This window comes from Falco peregrinus, chromosome 5, assembly GCF_023634155.1.
Source record: "Falco peregrinus isolate bFalPer1 chromosome 5, bFalPer1.pri, whole genome shotgun sequence".
NCBI lineage: Eukaryota > Metazoa > Chordata > Aves > Falconiformes > Falconidae > Falco > Falco peregrinus.
Window position 1 is genome coordinate 13,068,901 of NC_073725.1, and position 21,618 is coordinate 13,090,518.

The 21,618-nt window shown below is 37.9% G+C and overlaps 1 protein-coding gene across 1 annotated transcript in view; it reads left to right on the forward strand.

Annotated features, from left to right (window-relative positions):
- The first annotated feature begins 8,197 nt into the window (after nt 1–8,197).
- Nucleotides 8,198–21,618, forward strand: part of TGFBR2 (transforming growth factor beta receptor 2) — a 130,344-nt gene continuing 116,923 nt past the window's right edge. The window contains exon 1 of the mRNA XM_055804626.1: nt 8,198–8,279. Coding sequence (XP_055660601.1) covers nt 8,213–8,279 — 67 coding nt within the window. The 5' untranslated portion in view covers nt 8,198–8,212. The remainder of the gene's footprint in view (nt 8,280–21,618) is intronic.

Sequence of the window (21,618 nt, forward strand, 5' to 3'; positions counted from 1 at the left end):
AGAAGTGACTTAGACTTCAGTTGTGGCTTAGCTCCAAAGTACCTCCGGAAACAAATCTACAGGAGTGCCATCATGCCCAAAACTGAATTGGAGACCTATATAATGGAAGAGATAACTTGCGTGCATGGCTAGACACTGTTCAGGGAGCTAAAATCCACTCTGGTCTAATTTTATTTTTGCTTATCTTTGAACCCAGCTCTCTGGTGCTCTTGTGGCCCTGACCTCAGAGTTTGTTAGCAGGGTATTTCATTTGAAAAAGCAAAATGAAACATTCTTTAAAGGTAGGATTTCTTTTCACTGCTAAAACACACACACACACACACACACACACACACACACACACACACAGAGGCAAAATGCCAAAAATGTCATATTTAAAGCACAAAAGATGCAGAGCCAGAAATTCCCTGGCTTCGTTAGAGGTGTGAAAATTGCTGTGTAGTTTTTACTCTGTTTTGGCTCTGCTCTCACTCAGTTGTTGTCTTTATTCATAAGCTCAGAAATTCTGCTGAGTGTGTCAATCTCCTCTTTTGCTGCCTTGGCCGAACGTGCTTTCTTCTGTTTCAGGAATACTCCTTGCAGAACTTCTCTCTGACAATAATTTCTTGTTCATTTGTTGGCTTGATTTTGCTGAAAGGATGGGACAAGTAAGCTTGTGAAGAAAGGAATCCTTCCTCTTAACTCTTCCATAGTTTTGCATTTGCCATCTTACCTGCATGATTAACAGGTTAGCTGATACAATATTTTTTTCCTTTTTTAATAGCTTCAGGCAGAATTGTATGATAGTGTCCTACTATTCCTGCTTGAGTGTCAGCTTCAGTGCAGCTCTGTGGGCTTGTATACCATGGGATGAAATGCCGTGTTAGAAATACCCAGGTACCCTGAATGATTTGGTCTGTATACGGTACACAACTCAGCTCCAAGCAGATAACTAGCTTCAGAAATGGAAGCAGCAGAGCTGCATCAGCCCAGCACTAAGCCTAGGCTAATTAGCCCCCCTGAGAAGCTCACTGCATTACCTAAAGCTTTTCACCGTCTTAAGTCATACCTTGTTTTTCTTCCTCTAAATATGCGGTATGGTTGCTTGATGTCTGAACAGCACTCTTGAGCATCACTCCGTTGTGCCCCCATTAACTGTAACTAGGGAACATTTTCCTGACCTTCATAATAAAGATTCTAATTCTTAAAGCCCCTTGGTTTTGGGGACCCTGGTTTGTTCTTGGAGTCAGTGCACTTTGGTAGCAGGAGAGAGACACGCTGAAGCCATTGTCAAATATATAAAAGGAATGGCTCTGTTGTCTGTAAATCTGAATGGGAGAAGTATGACATTTTATACAAGGAGCACTACTACACACTGAGTAGCAAAACTACCTTTCCCAAAGAGACTTGATGCAATACTACGTCACAACGACACAGGATTTATTTGAAGATGTCATCATCATAACTTTTTCAGCTTGTATACTGTGTCTACAAGCATAAAAATGATGGCTGAGCCCAGCAAATTTTTAAAAGCCAGCTGCAAGGATGGCTGATACAGCTGCCTTTGTTTTGGTGCTCTGAAGACTGCAACAAAATCTTTTTGTGTCAGCTGCTTTCTTCTGATAAAACAATTTTGGACAGAATTAATTTGGGGGTGAGCACATAAGAAGAAAGAGGATCAGTGATGGTGATATCCACCAGAGCAGAGGTAGCTCAAGGTCACCGGCATTCAGACAGGGTCCAAGACAACTGCTTTGCTCTGAACCTGACTGGCCTGTCTCCCATGCAGCCGTGTGAGCCGATAAACCATAATCCCACAGTATCCAAGTTGCTGTCAGTGCTGTTCCGGTGGTTATTCCATGTGGACTTAATATTTTATCATAGTGAAAGTGAAGAGCCTTAGCCAATGTCAATAATATCTTGTTAATGCGTATTTTTGCAGTTTGTGCAGTAGAGCAAAATGCAGCAATATATAACTAAGCCATTTTTATTGTTTACCTAAGAAAGCTCAGCTTAAGAGGCAAAATCTCTTCTTTTTTAAATTTGGTCCCAAGTTTACCCATCTTTCCAGATGAAGCATGTGAGGTGCCAAGAGGCCTTGTGACTTTCTGAAGTCAAAGACTAGGCTGGTGTAAATTTACATTGTCTTTTTGAAATTAATGGAGCTAATGTGATGCTAGCCCTGAGACTCAGCGGAAGATTTTATTCAAATTAGAAACACCAGGTGTGTTACCATTGTACCTCCAAGTTGCTTGTAAATAGGTTGCAGATGTTAAAGCACTGGTGATTTGCAGTGCCTGAGCATGAGGTGCAGATTTTACCCACTGTGACTTCAAAAGTAAGATAGGTGGAGGAGAAAAGTGGAGTGTCCACTATGCTTATGGAAAAAGAAAATATTACTGTGGAGAGGACTCAGGGAAAAGTGCAGAATGGGCAACACTGGAATTGCCATGTCCATTGATGTGAGACTTCCCTTTGAAGCAAAGCTCGCTTATCTAGTACAATGTTACAGTGGCAGAAGCAGACAGCCTCCAGTTTTAACTGATTATCTCTTCTTAAAAAATATTTAGGGTGAGCAGACACACTACTTACTTAAATACTGCATAAGATATCATTTATCAAAAAGAAATAGATGCCACTTGGCACCTGCTATAATTGCTATGATGGAAATAGTAATACATAACTATCAGAAGAAAGGGTGCCACACTTTTTAAAAGCTTACAGCTATTTATGTATTTCTAATGGCCAATGAATAAATGATGTGACATACATTTTACATATCTGTGAAGTAATGAATTTGAGATTAAATCATACATTCTATGATTCCATAATGATCTTCAGGTGCTAGAAACGTTTAATATACTGAGGGAAAAATTGCTTTTGATGTGAAGTATGAATATATTTACAAGTTTGTTGGATAGTTCCTGGGAGTACCTTCTATACCTGAAATTACTTGGCTTCAGCAGTGGACCCACCATAATACATGAAAAGCAGCCCTATAGCCCTCATCCCAGATGCTTAACTCATCTTCTAGTTTTCCAGTCATTAAAAACAAGTGCTAAATAGTCTTGATTTTACTTATTCCTGCCACTGCTTGCTACTACAGTCTTCAACATGAACCATTACAAGGCACACATGAACACAGCTGAATATGTTTATGAGTGGTGAGGGATTAAAATAATAATAACAAAACCAACAACAACATTACTGTCTTCCTGAAAATAAATTTAAAAAAAAACAGCAAACAAACAAGCAAACGCTCTGTTCATTAGTTACAGGTATTGTTCAAATAGTAATACAGGATTTTTTTTCTTCCAAACAAAATGATGTCTGATTTTACTCAGTGGAAGGGAATGAGATAATCTTTAAATCATGGAATTTTTTACTCATTTTTTAACTCTTAAGAAGAAAGTGCATTGTCTGCCAGGCAGATGAATTTTCTGTCAAAGCATTTCAGATGTGATTTTTTTTCTTAATGTAATAAGACACTATGTATTTTGTCCTCAGTTCTCTGGAAAGGATCTCAAAGAAGCAATTAATATCAAACTGAATGACTGACCAACCATCTGCCAATTCCAGCACATTCAATACAACCAATGCTTTATTCAAATACAGTCAGAGTACAGAATTGATTTAGCTCAGATGGGAAGGCAAGAATTATATGTAATTATACATACAGGGAAACCTGCTTGTGTAAGACTTTGATGCAGAAGTCTTTTTCTGTTACCATAAAGGAGAAAATATAACAGGAAACTTTCGGTACATTGCAATGTGTAAGATTCAAGGCAAGTCATACTGAATCTTTACTTGGGAAGGGGAGAAGATGCCTCATTACAGGAGGTTTTGCTGTTTAAGATATTCAGAGATGCTAAAATGATTAAACACTAAAATCTGATTTATTTTGGTGGACTTGAGCAACATAATTCTCAGGCAACACTTAACTCATGTTTTGACATCACAGAAGGCAGCTGCAGGGACAGGAAGCTATCCAACAAAGAGAGAGGAAATCCTGGGTTGTTTGGTTCAATAGAATATAAATGAAGAAGACATGATAATGAGTAAGGAATCAAAGCTTGCAGAAGACATTTTGTGTCAGGTTCTAACCACTGATTTGGTGACAGCCTATAAATCAACTGCAAAGTCACCTGGAAAAGCCATGTGAGGTTTTCTGCAACCTTGGGAGAACCTATAGGTCTGCACTACATTTTTTCTCAATTGGGTTGATTAGCTCAGTAGGATGGGTTAGAATCTTGTCTGGAAACAAGGGCATAAAATCCTCACGTGGCTTACCATTTCTGTGTTTACACAGAAAGTATCCTCAAGTCACTATGCAGGATGTGTAGTGAAGTTACAGGAAACAGGATTTCTCAAAGTAGAACTTTCATGGCTGGTTGGAGAAACTCTAGGTTTTGATAGAGAAAAACATCATAATAGTGATCAAAAGTAAAAAGGATAGTTCAAAGAATACCTGCTTTTCCCTTCCCCCCCCCCCCCCCCTTCTCTTAAAATAATGCTGTTCTGCTGCATGACATGGACTGAAATTAGGAAGGGTCATATCAACCAAGCTTGTCTATACAGCACAGAGTTCTGGCAACAGGCACAAAGCACTCAGACTTTCACAGAAGTGAAAGGGCTACTTTATTTATTATTGAGACCTGTTAGAACTTCTGCTTTGATATTACACAGAGCCAGTCATTCAGAAGAAGTTGATTTTGAGTCACTAACACCTCTAGGATATGAATAAGTTGCAGTTCAGGACTTTTGTGAGTAAAGTTTGAAAGCAAAACTTGTTTCTTGACCCAGACGCTTGGACCTTAAGATTAGCTAAGTATCTTCATTGTTCACCTGTTGATTCTTATCTGAATCACCTACAGAAAACAGTTTGTACTTAGAACTTAGTTCATACTTAGATATCATTCGTAGTCAGTGCCTTCTCCTGAAAAATGCTTCTAAGGTTAGCTGATCAAACAGTGCATGCTTTGCTTTTAATACAAATTGAAATAAATTAGCAGCATGTGAAAATGATTGCTAGCAATTAAATCACTTCAAATAGCCAGGCACATTGTAAAATTGGGATAGCAGGTTTTCTGTGGTCATCTATGGGAGACTTATATATTCATTCTTAATTGCACAATAGTACTTAAACCAGACCTTTGTCTGTTATACCTCGCATATTTCGTACGTCAGTGAGGATTTATTTGTTTGTTTAAAATAAGGAAAATGAGTTGACATTAATTTTCAATCTCATTGATTTGTCTTGGTGTGGAGGAAGAAAAGTAGGACTGAACATAAACTGCTTCTTTGTAATCCAATGCTTTTGCTGTATTTGCTATCTCTTTTTAAACATTGCTGCTGATATTTGTCAACCTACTGAACCCAAGGAAGTGAAACTTAGCGAACATAAAATAATTCAGATTCCTTAGCAATAAACATGCCTGCTACTGTTCTTTGCCACTACTGGGAAAAAGGGTAGAAGACCTTTAGACTGGAGTCTAGCTTGTCCACAAACTTTCCTCTTGTTCAAGGTTCTTACTCCATCCATTTCATCAGGCTTCACCCCTAAATTGGTGTGCAGATAATGGCACTGCGGGAAGGTTGGTTGGAGTTCTTGTTATTAAACTTTACTTACCCTGTGTACAGCTGCTGCAAAGAGAAACTCTGTTTTGCCTTTCTCAGCACCTTCCAGAAGCAGCTGCAGCCCCTGTGTTTAATTACCTTGCTATATTGGCAGAGTGATAGCTTTTCTGACTGTTTACAGGTGGTGAGGTAATTCTGTATGTATGGTTGTTTTCTCTGTATTTCTAGATAGTGTTTCCTCCTTTCAGTTGTTGAACATGTCTGCTCAACAACATACAGCATCAGAGGAACACATGGTATCCCGGTTTGCTGGTTCTTTAGGCTGCATTGCACAGCTCTGTTGCAATACCGAGACCTGCCAAAATGATCCACAGCACTTTCACCCTGTGACCCCAGAAGGTGCTGTCACAGGAGAACTTGCTATCTCAGAGGGAAACAAGGGCACAGGTAAATCTTTAGGCTACTTTCACTTATACTGAGTCAAAATGCAAACACAATAGATTTCTCTGCACTGATTTCTTTCCAGCCCAAAGAGCTCTATGCAGACATAATGATTTGGCTGCCTGCTGAGAGATGTAATATCGGAAACTATCTCCCAATAGCTTTCTGCCCTAAAAGTTACCTTTTTCATTTCATTAATTTTTGTCATTATGCCACCCAACACAGAAGTAGGAAGGACAAGAGTAGGTTTTTAAGACGTTTCTTACTGCAGATGTGAAGCTCTTAGTGGCCCTTGTAAGTTAGTAAACATTTAAATACATGATGAGACCCTGAGTATCCCAGGAACAGCTGGTGTACTGGCTGCTAAAGGCTAATCTGATTGCAACTGAATACAGTGAAAAGGTATGACTCTCAACCCCCATGCTGCTCAAAATGTTCTGTTTCTATTCCTGCTATTATACTATTTTTTCCAAGATTGGGAAGATTAAAAGATGAACGAGATCTCAAAATTGAAAGGCAACACGTAGCTTTATGAAAATTAAATTTTTATTTCTTCCTGATAGAGTTAAAAATCATTAACCTCATATTTCTAATTCCATTCTCAGAGTTTCCAAATCTGTGTTATTGCTCATGAATTTTTGTTTAATAAAACATAAAAATCTTGTACTTCCTTCAGCTACAGTGATGCTTAGTTGTTTCTGTTGTCTGAAACTGAAATAATAAAAAGTAGAAACCATTTTTAGAAGATGAATTACTAGATACCTCTGGTAACCCAGCTAAACAAATTGCACTATATATTTCTTAAAAGCTTTGAGCTGTGTGATATAAATTTTTACTTTAAAAAAAAGAATCACAATTTGTTTAAACAATTGATGATACTTAACAATGGTATTTATTTTATACTTAGCAATTGTATTCAGGTAACACTCTTTGACTACTACTTCCTTTTATGGACTTTTCCTCAGGACGCATTCTTGTATTAGTATTTCCCATGCTTATAGGGTAGGTCTGCAAGTCTTTAAGTGTTTTTAATATTTTTTTGTCTGATTTTTTAACTGTTTTAAACGGAAGTTTTAAATCTTTTTGACATTTCTGCAAGTTTTTAATCAAAAGTATTTGACAAACTTTGTGACTAGTAGACATCATTATTTTTCTTTGATAAATTCATTATTCACAGAAAAAGATGACTGAATTCTTCGCAAAGACTACTTTGTAGATAATACTACAGAAAGGCAGAGAATTATTTGGGTGAACTTGGTGATCCTGAATGTTCATTAACAAGACAACATAAAGACCTGAACTGTTTCAAAGGGTTATATGTAAAATGGATCTCTAGGTTGCAGTGAGAAAATAATAGCAGTGTTATTTCATCGCAAAAGGAAATACCACTGTAGGAAATGAGAAATCATGCAGACAAATGATAAGTCAAAGCAGGAATGCTTCACTGTAATGGAATGATGAGGCTGAATACATTTTGAAATATTTCTTCCCCCCCCCCCCCCCGAACTTGAACGTTGGGGTTACTGTTTCACAGGCAATACCACCAAAAAGACTGCACAGATTTTATCTGTATATAATTTGGAAATGCAAGCATTCACCACTTATTTTGCAGGCTTGAAAACATGAAAACAATCCAGTTTTCAGGTGTCTCCTAAAGGAATGTTTTTTCCCCTGGTTACATACAGGGTTATCATGGCAATGTGAATAAGAAAAGTAATTTTAAGGTGATTAGCAAATGTAGTACAACTGTCATGGAAACTAGGACAACAACCTGTTTTCTGGTTCATGATATGCAAAGTTTTTGTAAACCAAAAAAAAAAATAAATCCATATTATATATATATTTATTTTTTTTTTTTAATGGTTGGACTTTCCAGTGGAATACAGCTGTGTGTTCAGTTTCTTCTGTACTTAGGATGATAGCATCTGATAAATGGAGAGAGCAAGAAAGGCAAATGATTGCCCTTCAGTCTCACCTCAGAACCCCTAGCCAGTGTCTGAAACATGAGTCTGTTACTCTACTAACATTTACAGGACTTAATGCAATATTTGGCATTATAATAGCTTAGTTTGAATAGTCAGTTTCAGATGTTTATTGTAACACTTGTGGAAAGATGTCAGTTGACATCTCTGTACAGTGACATCTTCTGCTAATTGGTCCACAGAAAATTTGCACCAGCTGATGTGAGGTCTCTGCAGTTGGAACCACCACCCTGATGAACTGCCTAAGGGTGCAAGAGGAAGATTCTCATTTCTCTGCCTGTAGCATCACTGGGATTAAAGGTACTGATAGTCACCATTGTGTAAAAATCTTCAGTGTGGATAAAAGGAGAACAATGCACTAAAACAAAAAGTACCAGAAATGGTATATGCCTTAACAAACCTGCTTTTTAAGTGAAAGCAGTTTGGCTTCAGTGTGAACAGTAGTAAATTATAGCACAAGACCCCTACAAGAATGTTGTAGTTAGCAGAAAAGTATTTGTACATGGATTTTTAAAGCCCAGGGAATTCAGAGTTAAGATTAAATTCACAAGCCATTGAACACATGAAAGTTGGAAAATTCATAGTTAAGGTCCACAGACTTACTTGGCTCATTCCCATAGATAAAAGCATCCTCCCAAAATTATTTTTTATCTGTATTGTGTTAAACAGTCTTTTTGATCAAGCATTTTTAAATTACTTCAAGAAGTCAGCAAATCTGAAAAAAAGTTTTTACTTGTACTTCCACAGAAAATCCAGGAAGGGATCAGAATGTGTGTGTGTGTGTATTTTTGGATGGCTTTTTGCTGTCCCTGAGCTGCTAATGAGCTAAAATTAGAATGTCAGGATGGGTTGCTGGGAACTAATCACTAATAAACTGGTTCTGTGCGTTTAGTTCTGACTGATATGTCCATTGAATCATGGTGTATCTTGCTTTTTTGTAATGTTTTGCTGTGAGATGGCAAAAACTGAGGAAGAAATGTGGGCTTTCTTTTTTGTCTCATAAATTCTGAAAAAATGCCTGTCTTCGGATTCCTTTAAGGCACAGAATTTTGTAATAATTATAAAATTCTCTTTTCTACGTAAATAGAAGCTTAGGGGAATTTATACCTTAGCCCTTGCTTTGAAGCCCTTGACTTGGAGGTGTGGAGGAGTAGGGTGGCAAATTTTAGAATGAGGGCAAAATTAGTGACGATCATGAAAACTGTAGATGAGGCATTATTAATGCATAGTTTCCAGGAGTATATATGAATCTATTATGTGTATTGAAAATACAACTGTTATCATTGCATAAATAATTTATGCATTTAGCGGTGAGTTTTCCATTTCCAATTCCTGTGTGTTGTTTGAGTTACTAAGCCTGTACCTCTCATACAAATCCCAAAATAACAGAGGCACTGCAGAGTTCAGAGCAGAGCTTCCAGAAGCTTAAACAATGTCAAACTTCACTGATGCCCTTTCCAGTAATGTGGATCCTGCTACCTTTGCTTCTGGATACAAGTCAAATATAGATGCCTGTAGAAGTTATGCAAAAATACATTACTAGTGTTTGTTTTTAATCCTCTTTGTGACCTGGACAGCTTATGAACAAATTTGGAAGCTTAATTAAAATGATGCATTGAAACTTGTTACTAGATTTGAACATGGAGTGAAGAGGTAGTGACACTTTTGATTTGAAAACAAAGCAAGTTGGGAATTAGAGTGAAAAATAAAATCCTCTCTTTATGTGATGGTTCCCAGGGATTAAAATGAGCACACAGTGAAAGTGTTTGGAGAAGTCTCCATTTTCCATTACTCCTGCTTGTGTATTGCAAACATTATTATAGGAGAACAGCAGGTAATGGCTCTAGGAAACAAATGGTTCACAGTTTTCTAAGCTCGCATCAGAGTATCTGTTGCACTGCTGCTTGGTTGGTGAAGATGACCAAAGTGGTTTTAATAGCTCACAGAGATAACACTGTTTTGGTTTAGAATCAGCACAGAGTCATTCCCTGCTTATCTACAACAAGCATCTGTTTTAAGATTACAGTACTTTCTATAGAGCTGCAAAAATGTGTTGACATGTTGTGAGTTAAAAGGAGATAGAGCTCACAGTGCACCAGCACAAGATACTGCTCCTAACAAAGCCCAAAGCAAAGCTTGCTGTGACTTTCTATGTGAAGGATTTAGTCCCAGCTTACGAAACAAATACCATGAAAAGACAAGGAAGATAATATAAGGGCTGTGTAATAACCAAGTCATGAATCAAGTCACTAAGAACAAAGAGTCAGCCCCTGACCCTGGCCAGTCAGCCAGCCAACTGTTTGCCTGGAGGGAAGCAGTTCTTACCTGGGTTAAAGCCAAGACAGCCTTCTCCCGTGCCACTCCTTTTGAGGAAAAGGAAATGTAGATGTCAGTGTTAAGCTCTGTAGCCTCCATAATGAAGTGAAAGCAGGCACGTCATGATGCAGTTTCTTTGGCTGTGAGAGCGTATACAAAGATGACCCACAACCACCAGGTGCTTGAGATTGTCTTCCAGATGTATCTATGTATTCATACTCTTTTTTTCTAAAACAGGGATTTCTTATGTAATGTCATCAACTTAACATATGCAGAAACATGCATACACAGAGTTTACTATATGCTGAGGAAGGAAACATTCATTTTGTACTCTGTAATATCCAAGATCAACAATCATCATCTACTGCAGTTATAAATACCAGTTAAGGTTTTCCACTGTCTGATACCAGCTAGGACCTCCCATGCTTACCTTTCTACTGACATATTGCAATGCAATTTCTCTTTCTCTTGTGACATTGTAACAGAGTTAAGGTGTTGAACTGGCTAAAAGTAATCTTCAGGAGAAGGTTGTTGTTGTTGTTGTTGTTCATAAAACTCCAGGTTAAATTTCATAGCATTTAAGAGCCTGGTAATTCTTCTGTATTATTCCTATATATAGTTCCATATCCCATCAGCTCTATAGTTTACATTTCCATTTTTTTTAATCTTAAGGTCCAAAAAGACAACTGGGAGTGCAGGGAAAAATTCTCAGAGAAATTGTGTTTACCTCTTTTGGAGGGTTGTAGGAATATTGGAGAGATTTAGTAGTGCCTTTCAATCAATGCAGAAATAATCATCTTAGCATGATCAAATTTGATTATGTGCATATTTATTGTTGTATGATTTGAGACTGGGTATCTGCAGAGACATTTTGTAGGAGGTAAGCAGTAATGTGCCCTTTGTTAATAGGCTGTGTAATTTACATGGATCAGTTTCAGTGCGATTAAATAGGAAGCTGCTAGCAAATACTACCTGCCAGTTGTAGTTTTATCACATAAACATGCATAGTACAGAGATAACAGAAATCTCCTATATTTTTCTTTCTTTAGTCTTAAAGCCTAAAGATATTGAAAATAAAATCCCCCCAAAATGCACTGTAACCTTTTTCCTGTTCACAACTGACTAATTTCTTCTCCCCCCAGCCAGGCCTAGATGAGCTACCTAGTTATGTGTTATTTATCCCTTGGACTGTATTCCATGTGAGCCTTAAGACCCTCTTGTCCTTTTCCTCTTATGACTGAGGGTCTATGAAGACTGATGCATCTTGAAGAGAAGAACTGACAAAGTAGGACCTGCCGGTAGCTTGGCAGGTTGCTGCTGAGCAATCTGTGTCTCAGGCATCAGTGCTACACCCAGGAACTACCTTCACTTGTGATTCCCCTTTTGTTGTAGTTGGGAGTAATGGCTGCTCCTCAGGTTTTGGTACCTCCAATGAGGCAAGTTTGGCTTCCTGTGGTGAAGAGTGAATGAATGAGTATAAAGAGACACAGTTATGGTTGATGGCAGCCACATGAATAGTGGCTTTTCTGGTGATTGCGGCCCCAGTCATGGTTTCTGAAATGCCTGACACAGAGTAAGTATCCTCATTATTTTCCTGTACAGGAAACAAAAGCTTTTTTCCTCCATAAGTGATAGAGAGGAACATAATTGAGAGAGATTAACATATTCTTTGACTGAAGTTGGGGGAAAAATGTCGTGAATAAGATTTCCTTATTACTTTCTTGGCTGAAAATCTACACAAGAAAATACCTTGACTTCATTCAGGCTTGCAAAATACTAGGTGCTCTTACTGAGGCTGCTACAAATGTTCTGTGAGACTTTCACATTCTGATAAAGCAGTACAGATGTGAGGAAAGCAGACCATGTCCATCAGCAATGTGACAGAAAGGGGGGGGGGGGGGGGGGGGGGCAGTGTTTGGTTCCTTGAGGTTTGTTTCATATCAGTCTAGGGGTTCCACAGTCCTCCTGATGTGTCTGTGATGACTAACTATATAATCTAAAGTTTTAAGCAACTTAGCATATGGAATGGCAGACCTCTTACAGAAGGATGACCAGCAATATATAAAACCCATCTTAAATATGTTGTTTGAATCAAAACCACTTGCATCTAAGTGTTAGCTGGATAATACAGCAAACTGCTGCTCTCTGCAAGTGTTAAACCAACCCTAGGAAATCTTGCACTGTTATGAAATGTTGTGATTTATATTGGTTATTAAGAAATATTAAAAATCTCCAACTATGCAAAAGTGCACTATAGCTGGAGGGGATCTGGAGATACTCATATAGTGAAGTGATCCTTTATGAGAAAAGCTCTTCTTTACTTGACAGCTGTGTTATTCACCCTATGATATGCTTCCAAAATATTTCAAGTTGTGGATTAGTTGCACTGTTTTAATTACTAAATGCAGGCTTTTTTAATCAACCATGCTTCTAATGCCTGAGGAATTTTCCCAATCCTCTGGTAAATGTTAAATCTTTGTTAGGAAAAGGCATTTAAAGAATAGCTCAGTAGTCTGAGGGGCTAAAGAAAACCCATATAAAACAAAGATATATTTTCATTTTTCTAGTTCTGCATATGAAAAAAATGCTGATATGCCATAAACTATGTAGACTTCTGCCATTTTTCTAACCCTTGAGGAATGCAGTACAGAATGGACACTTGTTCTGTTACTAAAACTTCTTTTCAGCCTCACAAAGACTTGGCTTCCCAACCTGATGAAAACATTCTTAGGAGTTTATATATAGCACTGATTCTTTGAGCAGTATTGTTTGGTGACAATAATAACATTATTGTTTTAGTTTCTCAAAAGCTGTCTTCACAGTAGTAGTTGAATGGTAGCAGACTAAATGCCACAGTATGGTCCTATCTGTTGTACCATTTTCTTCTGCACTTATGGATATAGAAGATGCAGGTGGTGGTTTCACTAACCAAATGTAATTGTTTTGTAATATCCATAGGCATGAAAGTATTACTGCATGAAATACACCTTCACAAAATGTAAATACAGCTTTGTGCTATGTAAAATAGAATGAAAACAGTGGGTCTGGGAGCAAACTCCCAGCTGGTATTGATTAACTCAGTTTTGTTGAAGTCTTTCTCTTGTCATATACCACCATATGGTTTAAGGAAAATATTTTGGCACAGTCGTTTTATCCTGGCCCAGGATTCATCCACCTAGAGAATTTGACAGCGTCTTCAGTGATATGAAGTCAATATAGAAGTTGAGCACTTTTCCCCCCAAACTGTCAGGGTGCTCTCATTTAGTAGTGGACTTCTTTTCACTGCAGTTTATACAATAGAGTATTTGAAGTGCTTTTAAGGATTATTTTTTCCAAACATTAAGTCTAAGCTTCCAGAGTGCCTTTAGATAGATAAGCAAAGAGAGTTCTTGACTTGCTCAAGCAGTTTAACTGCATATTTGCTTGGTATATGTTTGTGGTAACATAACTCATTCATGTAACAGTAATTCATAGATCAGGAGATCTCTAGGTTTCTAATTTACTGTTTAGCACCCATTCTTGTAAAGCGGCCATTTTGCCTACAGTTGTGAGAAAACCCCATTCTCCCAACCCCAGTTTTAGATTATGCTCAGAGGTGTAGCATAACCTCATGTAATTGATACAGTCCCTTGTGACATGTTATAAGAGACCAGCTGGTAAAAGTGGAATAATGAAGAAATGTAAGTAGCTGTTGATGTCAAGATAGGACTGATATGAATGTCATGCTCTGGCCAAATCCCAAATTAGAGCACAAAACACAGTCAGCTGAGATAGGTATGGTTTGAAGCAGCTTTCAAAATGTTAGCATCCTGTAGTGATGTGCAAAAAAAATCACTAGCTCACCAACTTTCAGAGGGACTGAGGATTCTCAGCACCTCTGAATGAGGCCCCTTCCTGAAGAATAATTCAGGGTGAAGTCAGAATGCATGAGGAAAGCTACTTTGCAGAAATCCCTTAGCAAGAACAGTGGTGCAGTTTACATCAGGCTCAGCCATACTTTCTCAGAAATCAAATTAAGTTAAAACCCAGGCTTTTGAGGATGTGGTCACATTCTTACAGCATTGCTCCAGAAACATTCAGACAAATCATATTGATAAAAAATGAGTTGTTCTTGCTTGATTGTGCTGAAAGATACAGGATGTGCACTGGCTAAAAATCACTGTAAGATGCTTAACACACTTGACCTCTTGGGAACAGAGCTATACTTGTATGTACAGCTGGTCAAAATTCCTTTTTTATAAATGTTGACTTGAGCATAAAAATATTGGAGCTTCTTGTCCAGAATATTCTCAGAAGGAGGGGAGAATTTGTTATTTAAAAGAAGAAAAGTTTTCTTAAAACTTTTTCTTAATAAAAGCTATGTTCTAAAAAAATGCATTCTACCCCTCCTCCCCTCCCCACGCCCCACGCACCCCCCCGCCCCCCATTTGCAAACATTCCTGGTTAATTAAAAATTCACTTTTTATCTTTGCTTTTGCTTTTTTATGGTGTTCTGACTTGGAACACACTAAGTTCCTTGCCTATCCTAGTGATAATATTACCAGCAGTGCAAGTTAGAGCAGCCCACTGAGGGCAGTAACTTCTGCTACTTTTCACTTAGTGTTTAGAAACAACCCTGAGACCCAGAATGGTTGATGTTTTGCAGCTTCTTTGGCCTCACTCCTGTGCCAGTCTTCTAAGGGAGCAACTTGAAGCTTCATGTGCAAGTTTAGCATCCGTCTTGCATTATGCAATATTCTCTAGGAGGCTGCTGAGAGTCTCTTATATTGTTGAACAAGTTCAAAATATGACCCATAATGTTTGATGGCAATCTGAGTATGAGTGAGCTCAAGAACATTACTTGGAGTTCAGAAATGTTTTCACTTTGAGTTCAACAAATGCAGGCTCTGTCTCTTTAACACTCACTTTGTTCAAACTACCAAATGTTAGACAGTTTCTAATTTGGTACTAAATTGATCTTGTCCGTGGAAATAACCAAGAGCTTAACATGTTCAAATAGGACCTATCTTCCAGAGGTAAAACCTTGTAAGCATCAAAGAAATGAAACTCTAAGTCAGCTGTGGAGTACCGAAAGAGCAACTTACTGATGTAAATGTTATTTGCCACACTGCTCCATTTCCAACTAGAATAAGATGGCCACAAAAGGGCAGAAAGATATTTAAAAGGGATGTTGGAACAGATACTCTTTTTCAGATGGAAGAGCCATGTGAATGGCCAGGCACCTAAAGCTGCATTCTTGTGGCCAAGGGGAGGGGAGAATACAAAAGCACCTTAGGGCAAAGAGCAGTCTCCATTTAGCGGCTAGTTTATAAAGGAAAAGCTTTTTAGATGCTCTTATTGTTAGAATGGTGGAAATAAGTGAGAGTGTTGAGATTAATATAGACCAGCTTCAGAAAGTTTCATCTGATGTTGAGATGGTAAGGTTAGCTGGAAGAATCTAGCAAGCCTATATTTCAATAGAAAAATACCTATGTAGTTTTGAAAAACTGGTCATTCACTTTGATTTAATAAAACTGTGTAGTTACCTCAGCTCTGCAGTCAGTAGTGAGATACGGTGGACTCAGTAATGTGCTTAGGAATAAAGCTGGCTTTCACCACAAACAGTTGGTACCATCGTGAACATGACGTGTCTCTGTTCATGTTGGTCATAACTAAGTGAATTTTTCTCATTCAGTTTGGTAGAGGAGACAAGGAGAAAGTAGATGGAGATGATGTCAGAGTACAAAATTATGAAGATGACCTTAAGCATCTGTGTGTTCATTTTCTCTCCCTGTCACACAAATGTCAAAAATCTGAAAGGACAGGAATACTGAGATAGGGAGGGGAAGGCAGAAGGCAACTGCACATATATTCCTAAAGAAAATCAGCACGTTGAAGACAACTTGAGAAAATTTGATTTCAAATGATGTTGATAACTTGAGAAAATTCAATTTCAACTGATGTTGAAATCCTTATTTGTATTTTTTTTTATAGTCAAGCAATTGCTTTGTCTTCCTTATTCAAAAGCTATAAAAACCACTGAGTTTATTAATTGAGACTGGGAAAAAAAATCAAGAAAAAATAAAAAACTTCACCCTCAAACTGTCATATTGTCCACAGGTGACCTAGTGTAAATCCTCAAAAAACTCCAGTTTGACATACAACATGGCAGAGAAATAAACAGAATTAAATACAAGAATTCTCCAGTTCTAATGTGCCTTTAAGGGAATATTGCTCAAGTTATGCAACTCATTACCTTTTCTGTGTAATTGAAGAAGTATTTACCTACTTCAAAGGAATTTATGAATTGGATCCTGAGTCTGATTTTATGGTTGTGTAAATGGTAATTTTACCAATGAACATTTTGGCTGCTAAAAGGACAGATGAAAAAGTTGTTTTTTTCAAAATAGAGACTCTTGCAGGTGCAAAGCAGGAAGCATTAGTATTTCCTTAATAATTTTTGACACCACATAAAATTATATATAATGCCCATCTCTCTAGATTCCCCAGCCAATATTAATAATAATGATACAAATAAAAGCTGTTTTGTTTTGTCATGTTTGGAATCAGTAAATTGGGCTGTTAGCTCCATCTAGAAATTTTAAATATATATAACCTTAGTGTAGCAATATTGCTTTTGCTCTACCTTGACAATACTGTCTGGAATTGAAAGAGAATTTGCCTAGAAATGCAATGCGAAGACATCAAAACAGAAGTCTGCATCTAATTAACAAGAATTAATGTGACGAGGTACTGAGTTCCTTATCATCTGGAAGGGAATAGCAAAACTTCTGCTGACCTGGAGGATGGCTTCAGACATCTGTCCATGTCTGGCAAATTAGAAATAAAAAAAAGATAATTCAACACATCCTCAAGCCTTAACAGTCTGAACTACCAGATCCTTGTCAATTTGCTGCTTTCTCTCTTTCCTGCAAACTTTTTTTTCCTTCTGGTTCTTTGTTGCCAACCATGCTTGCTTTTCTATGCCTGTTCTTTAGACATTTAGGATGGCATAAAAGGAAGACAACTACTCTGTGCTTGGAGGAGAGAGTTGTGTGTCTTGAAATGTTTTGCTTCAGATATATGATAGTCATTGCTCTGCCTCAAAGATTACTTTTGCTGTTGTTAGAACTGCTTTCTTCCTGGTGTCTTGGTATATTCCCTCTTGATGAAAATGTTAAAATTTGAAATTTAAAATGCTTCATTGCCCCAGACTTCCTGCCACTGGCATAGGAGGGAAGACAGTGTCAGTAAACCTGGTGCTTTTTTCAGTCAGGCTTTTTCAGCAAATCCAAACAAAATCACATAGGTCTCAATATAAAAAACTTCACAAGATTGCCAATTCCATCTCAAATCAATCTCAGTGCTAAAGGAAATTATTTGATTGCTTAGCACATTATAAATTGTTATGAAGTATATTTGCAAAAGTTCGTAACTTCTGATGTATTTAGGAGCAAAAGTGATGGCCACAGTTCCCTTCCCTGCTTTTACTCCCTAATAGATAATCTAGTGCTACCAGACTGTGCTGTGCTGGCAGTCCTGGTACAGGATGGGTCCAGGCAGTTGTGCCATGACTTCAAGGAAAATAGGAGTCTACTCTAAAATTTTTTTAATCAAGAAGTTCAAAATGAAGATGAACAAAATAGAATCCCTTTCTCACACAAGCAGTTCAAATGCAGCTGATGGTTGCTTCACTTTTTGAGTTCTGAATCTCTTACACCATTGACCTTGATTAGGGATGTGAAAGCTTAATACCTTTCAAACAGCTGCAACTTCTGCCCTTAAGTCAGAAGATAAAAATATTCTGCTCCTTGTGTCTAATGCTGCCTGGTTACAGTAAAATCAGTGCTGAAATTAGGGATTCTGTTTTTCAGGTTACTAAAAATAAAAAATCTGATAAAATTACATCAGTTTTCTAAAGTCAAAATAAACACACTTGCATGGCAGAAAGTGACACATTTTCTTTAAAAGGTTTTTCTGGAATTCACCTTCTGTTCACACTGTCTGCCACACAGCATATACATCTCTTCCTGTTCATGTTATCTGTGGTTCACATGTGCATGGATAAAAGTAGTGTCTTAAACAGCTTTTTATTTGTGTGCTAAACTCCACGTAGGACCATATGTACCAAATCCTAAATGAAGTAATGGCAAAGTTTGCATGTGTTTTCCTCCTGCCTTTCTGTCTGTCTTGTAAACCAGCTATTTTTGCTCAGGTTTACCTGGCTACCATTCAAATCATCAAGCAGAAACTAGTTTTCTAAGGATTTACAAAGTACTAACCATTTTTGGTACTAGACACTAAGGATTCACTGATTATACCACTAATTAAACAGAAATCTCTCTCCGAGATCTGTAAATAATTTGTTTTGTTATATGCCTGGTACAGTCTCTTTTTTTAGAAGAAAAGAATTGGAGTTTCTTCTAAATGCTACAAAGTCAAGGATAGAAAATACAATTAAAAATGACATTTTAATCATAATTGCTCTTTCAGATATGGTATGTAAAAGAAAAGATATATTTAGTAATGGATCACTTAACAGAAAGGCTTAAAATGTCATTGCTAACTGTGTTTTCTACCTTTGCTTTGTGTGTAGATAACCACCTGTTCCATTTGCCACCTACATACTGATAGAACTTTAAGCTCCCTTCTCCAGGTGAAGGGATAATCCAGTGGATAGACTGAAATTTGAATTTGATGAGCAGCTTTGCCGTGGACCTGCATCTGATGACTTGCTGCAAATCCCGTATTGCCATATACAAGCAAAAGGCAGTAAATGCTCCAAAGTTTACATCATTTCTGGTGGTGTCTGGCTTGTGCAGACTTACCAGTCCTAGTTGGCTTTGTAGAACACCTTACATAGAGACAGCCACTTCGAAATGGGAGAATATTCTGTCTGGGGAATCAGGCTAACTCAAGTCTGAAGTAAAACACACAAAATTACTTGCACAGGATCCTCAGTATCAACTGCTTGGTCTGCCTTTATTCCACTGTGCTTAGTGTGATTGACTCCTGGCTATGTTTCAGCATTTCATTTCCCTGACTGTATGTGCCATCTGCTTGCTAGATCAATCCTGAGATTTCACCTGAAATGGAATAACTAGGTCTCTTTCTGGACAAAATTAACAGCTACATAGGGTCTGAACAAAGATCATTTCACTGGTCGGGAGGGTCCTCTGGTATTGATCCTCCAACCAGGCTGGTCATCCACTGCCATTCCAGAAAGCATCATATTGGCACATGACCTCCTGCAGTAACATAGAGAGATTAATGTTTAGAGAACCTTTAAAAGGTTTTTAAGATGTCTCAACCCAAAAAAGGGACTACAAGGGACCTGAAGGAGAGGCGGGATCTTTGTAACAATATTCCTCAAGATCTCCCACATGAGACAGGAGAGTTCATCACTATGAGATATTGGTCACCTACAGGGATGTAGAGTGGCTTAGTCTAGAGGAGTCTGAAAACAGCAGTGTTTCACACTAAATGTGTTCTGTTCTAAGGTCTGAGGAGGGAAACTGCCATGTTGAGAACAGGACAGACAAGTATTGTGCATAGCATGAGCCATGTGCTAGAAATGCCTTTGACAGAGGAAAAATGGAGGTGTATGAAACAGCTGTGGAGCCAGGGTTTGCCTTAAGTGCCGTGCAGTGTGGAATTGACTGACAGGTGCTGACTGTGGCAAGGCAAAAGCAGTGACAACGTGAGCTGCTCTGGGCCCCTCGGCAAAAGCAGTGGGCTCATCCACAAGGTGGAAATCACAAAAAGAGGAAACTTACATGTTTTTGTTCCCCAGTGATAGAATGATTATTTCACTGTCAAGTGGGTTGTGAAGTGAATAATTCATAGGCACTTAGACATTATAAAAGAGAGTTGTGTAAGCAAGTACTAGCTACACAGTTGATACCCATTGGCCCTTGGGTCGGCAAGACAGGTGTTTTAAATGTTCTGCTAAACAAGGATGGATTTAAGCAAAAGCATAAGGTCAGAGTCCCCATTTTGGTACTTTTTTCTCTTTATTTTGGCTCTAACTACATCTGTTGCACTGCATCATCCTGCTAAACACATTTGAACAGTCAGGGCAACACTTCTTAAAAAAAGCCGGTTGTCATTTCAGAATAATTTCCTGACAGGAATGAAGCTAAATTGGTTATAATTTTTTTTTTAGGGAACATCAGCATTTGGCAAATAAGGATGCATAAAAATAATTGAATATAATATACATTTTGCTAAAGCAGGCTTGAATAGTTCCTGCACTAAATTTCATATGTGGATCCCACTGTTTCATGTGAGTTCATCTCAGCAGGGATGACTATGGAAATGCAAATTTACACTGCTGTTGAGTCCTTGCAGATTTTACTTTGTGTGTCAATAACTCGCTTAAGGATCTTGGAATGGTTTGCTTTCTTTCTTAACATTTAACAATTCAAACATTCTGCTCTCCAAATTAGATAAAATTATTTAAATTATAATGGTCTTTTCAGTGTCTGCCCTGGGCCTCTTCTTGCTTGCTGCAGGAGGTTCTAGGTTTCCCTGTTTCTCCTTTGTGCAATGTATGAGTATGTCCACCACTTCATCTAAAATATGGAGGGGACTTTTTCCAGTAGTCCTTCAAAAAACAAAAAACAAAATGTTCATTTCTTATATAATTTGTTTTACCAAAACCAGAGACAACCCATATTAGAATATTGCTGTTCATGCAAAATCCTAGTTATTCTGCCAACTGTCATTTTTACAAAGCTTCCTTCAAAACCACTGCAAGCTATGCCAATGTAATGACTGATGAAGCATTCCCTGTATGGAGGTGTTAGATATCTTGTTAGACTGACTGATGTAATTGTTAAAAGATAGCCAAGTTTTTGCCTGTGCAAGCTTTTTTCACCTTGTCTCACACTATCACAGCCATATTGAATGCAAGTCTGTAACTATCTAAAACTAGCAAACTCCTAATTGCATTAATCCTTTTACTAAAGAAGCAGCAGCAAATGATGAAGACTAGTCTGCTAAAAGTTGGGAAAAAAATTAAATCTTCTAATAATATTGTCTTGCTTTCTTCTATTAGGAAAACCCAGCTTTTCTGTAAGCATCAGTAAGAAAAACACTTTTCTGTGAATTTCTTTGGTGATAACTTCACAGCCTAAATGCAAGGCTTTGCTCAAGCCTTACCAACAGTGGGGTCATTTAGAGGGGCTTTTGATATTGCAGACTTTCTGGTATCTAATAAACACTGCACCTTTTTCCTCAAGGGAGGCACTGGTAGCTTGAATTGAGCCAGCCTTCCTGGAACTAAGCTAGGAGCTTAATGTCTCTGAGACTGCCGTCACTCTGCCATGCTTGCTTGAGCATA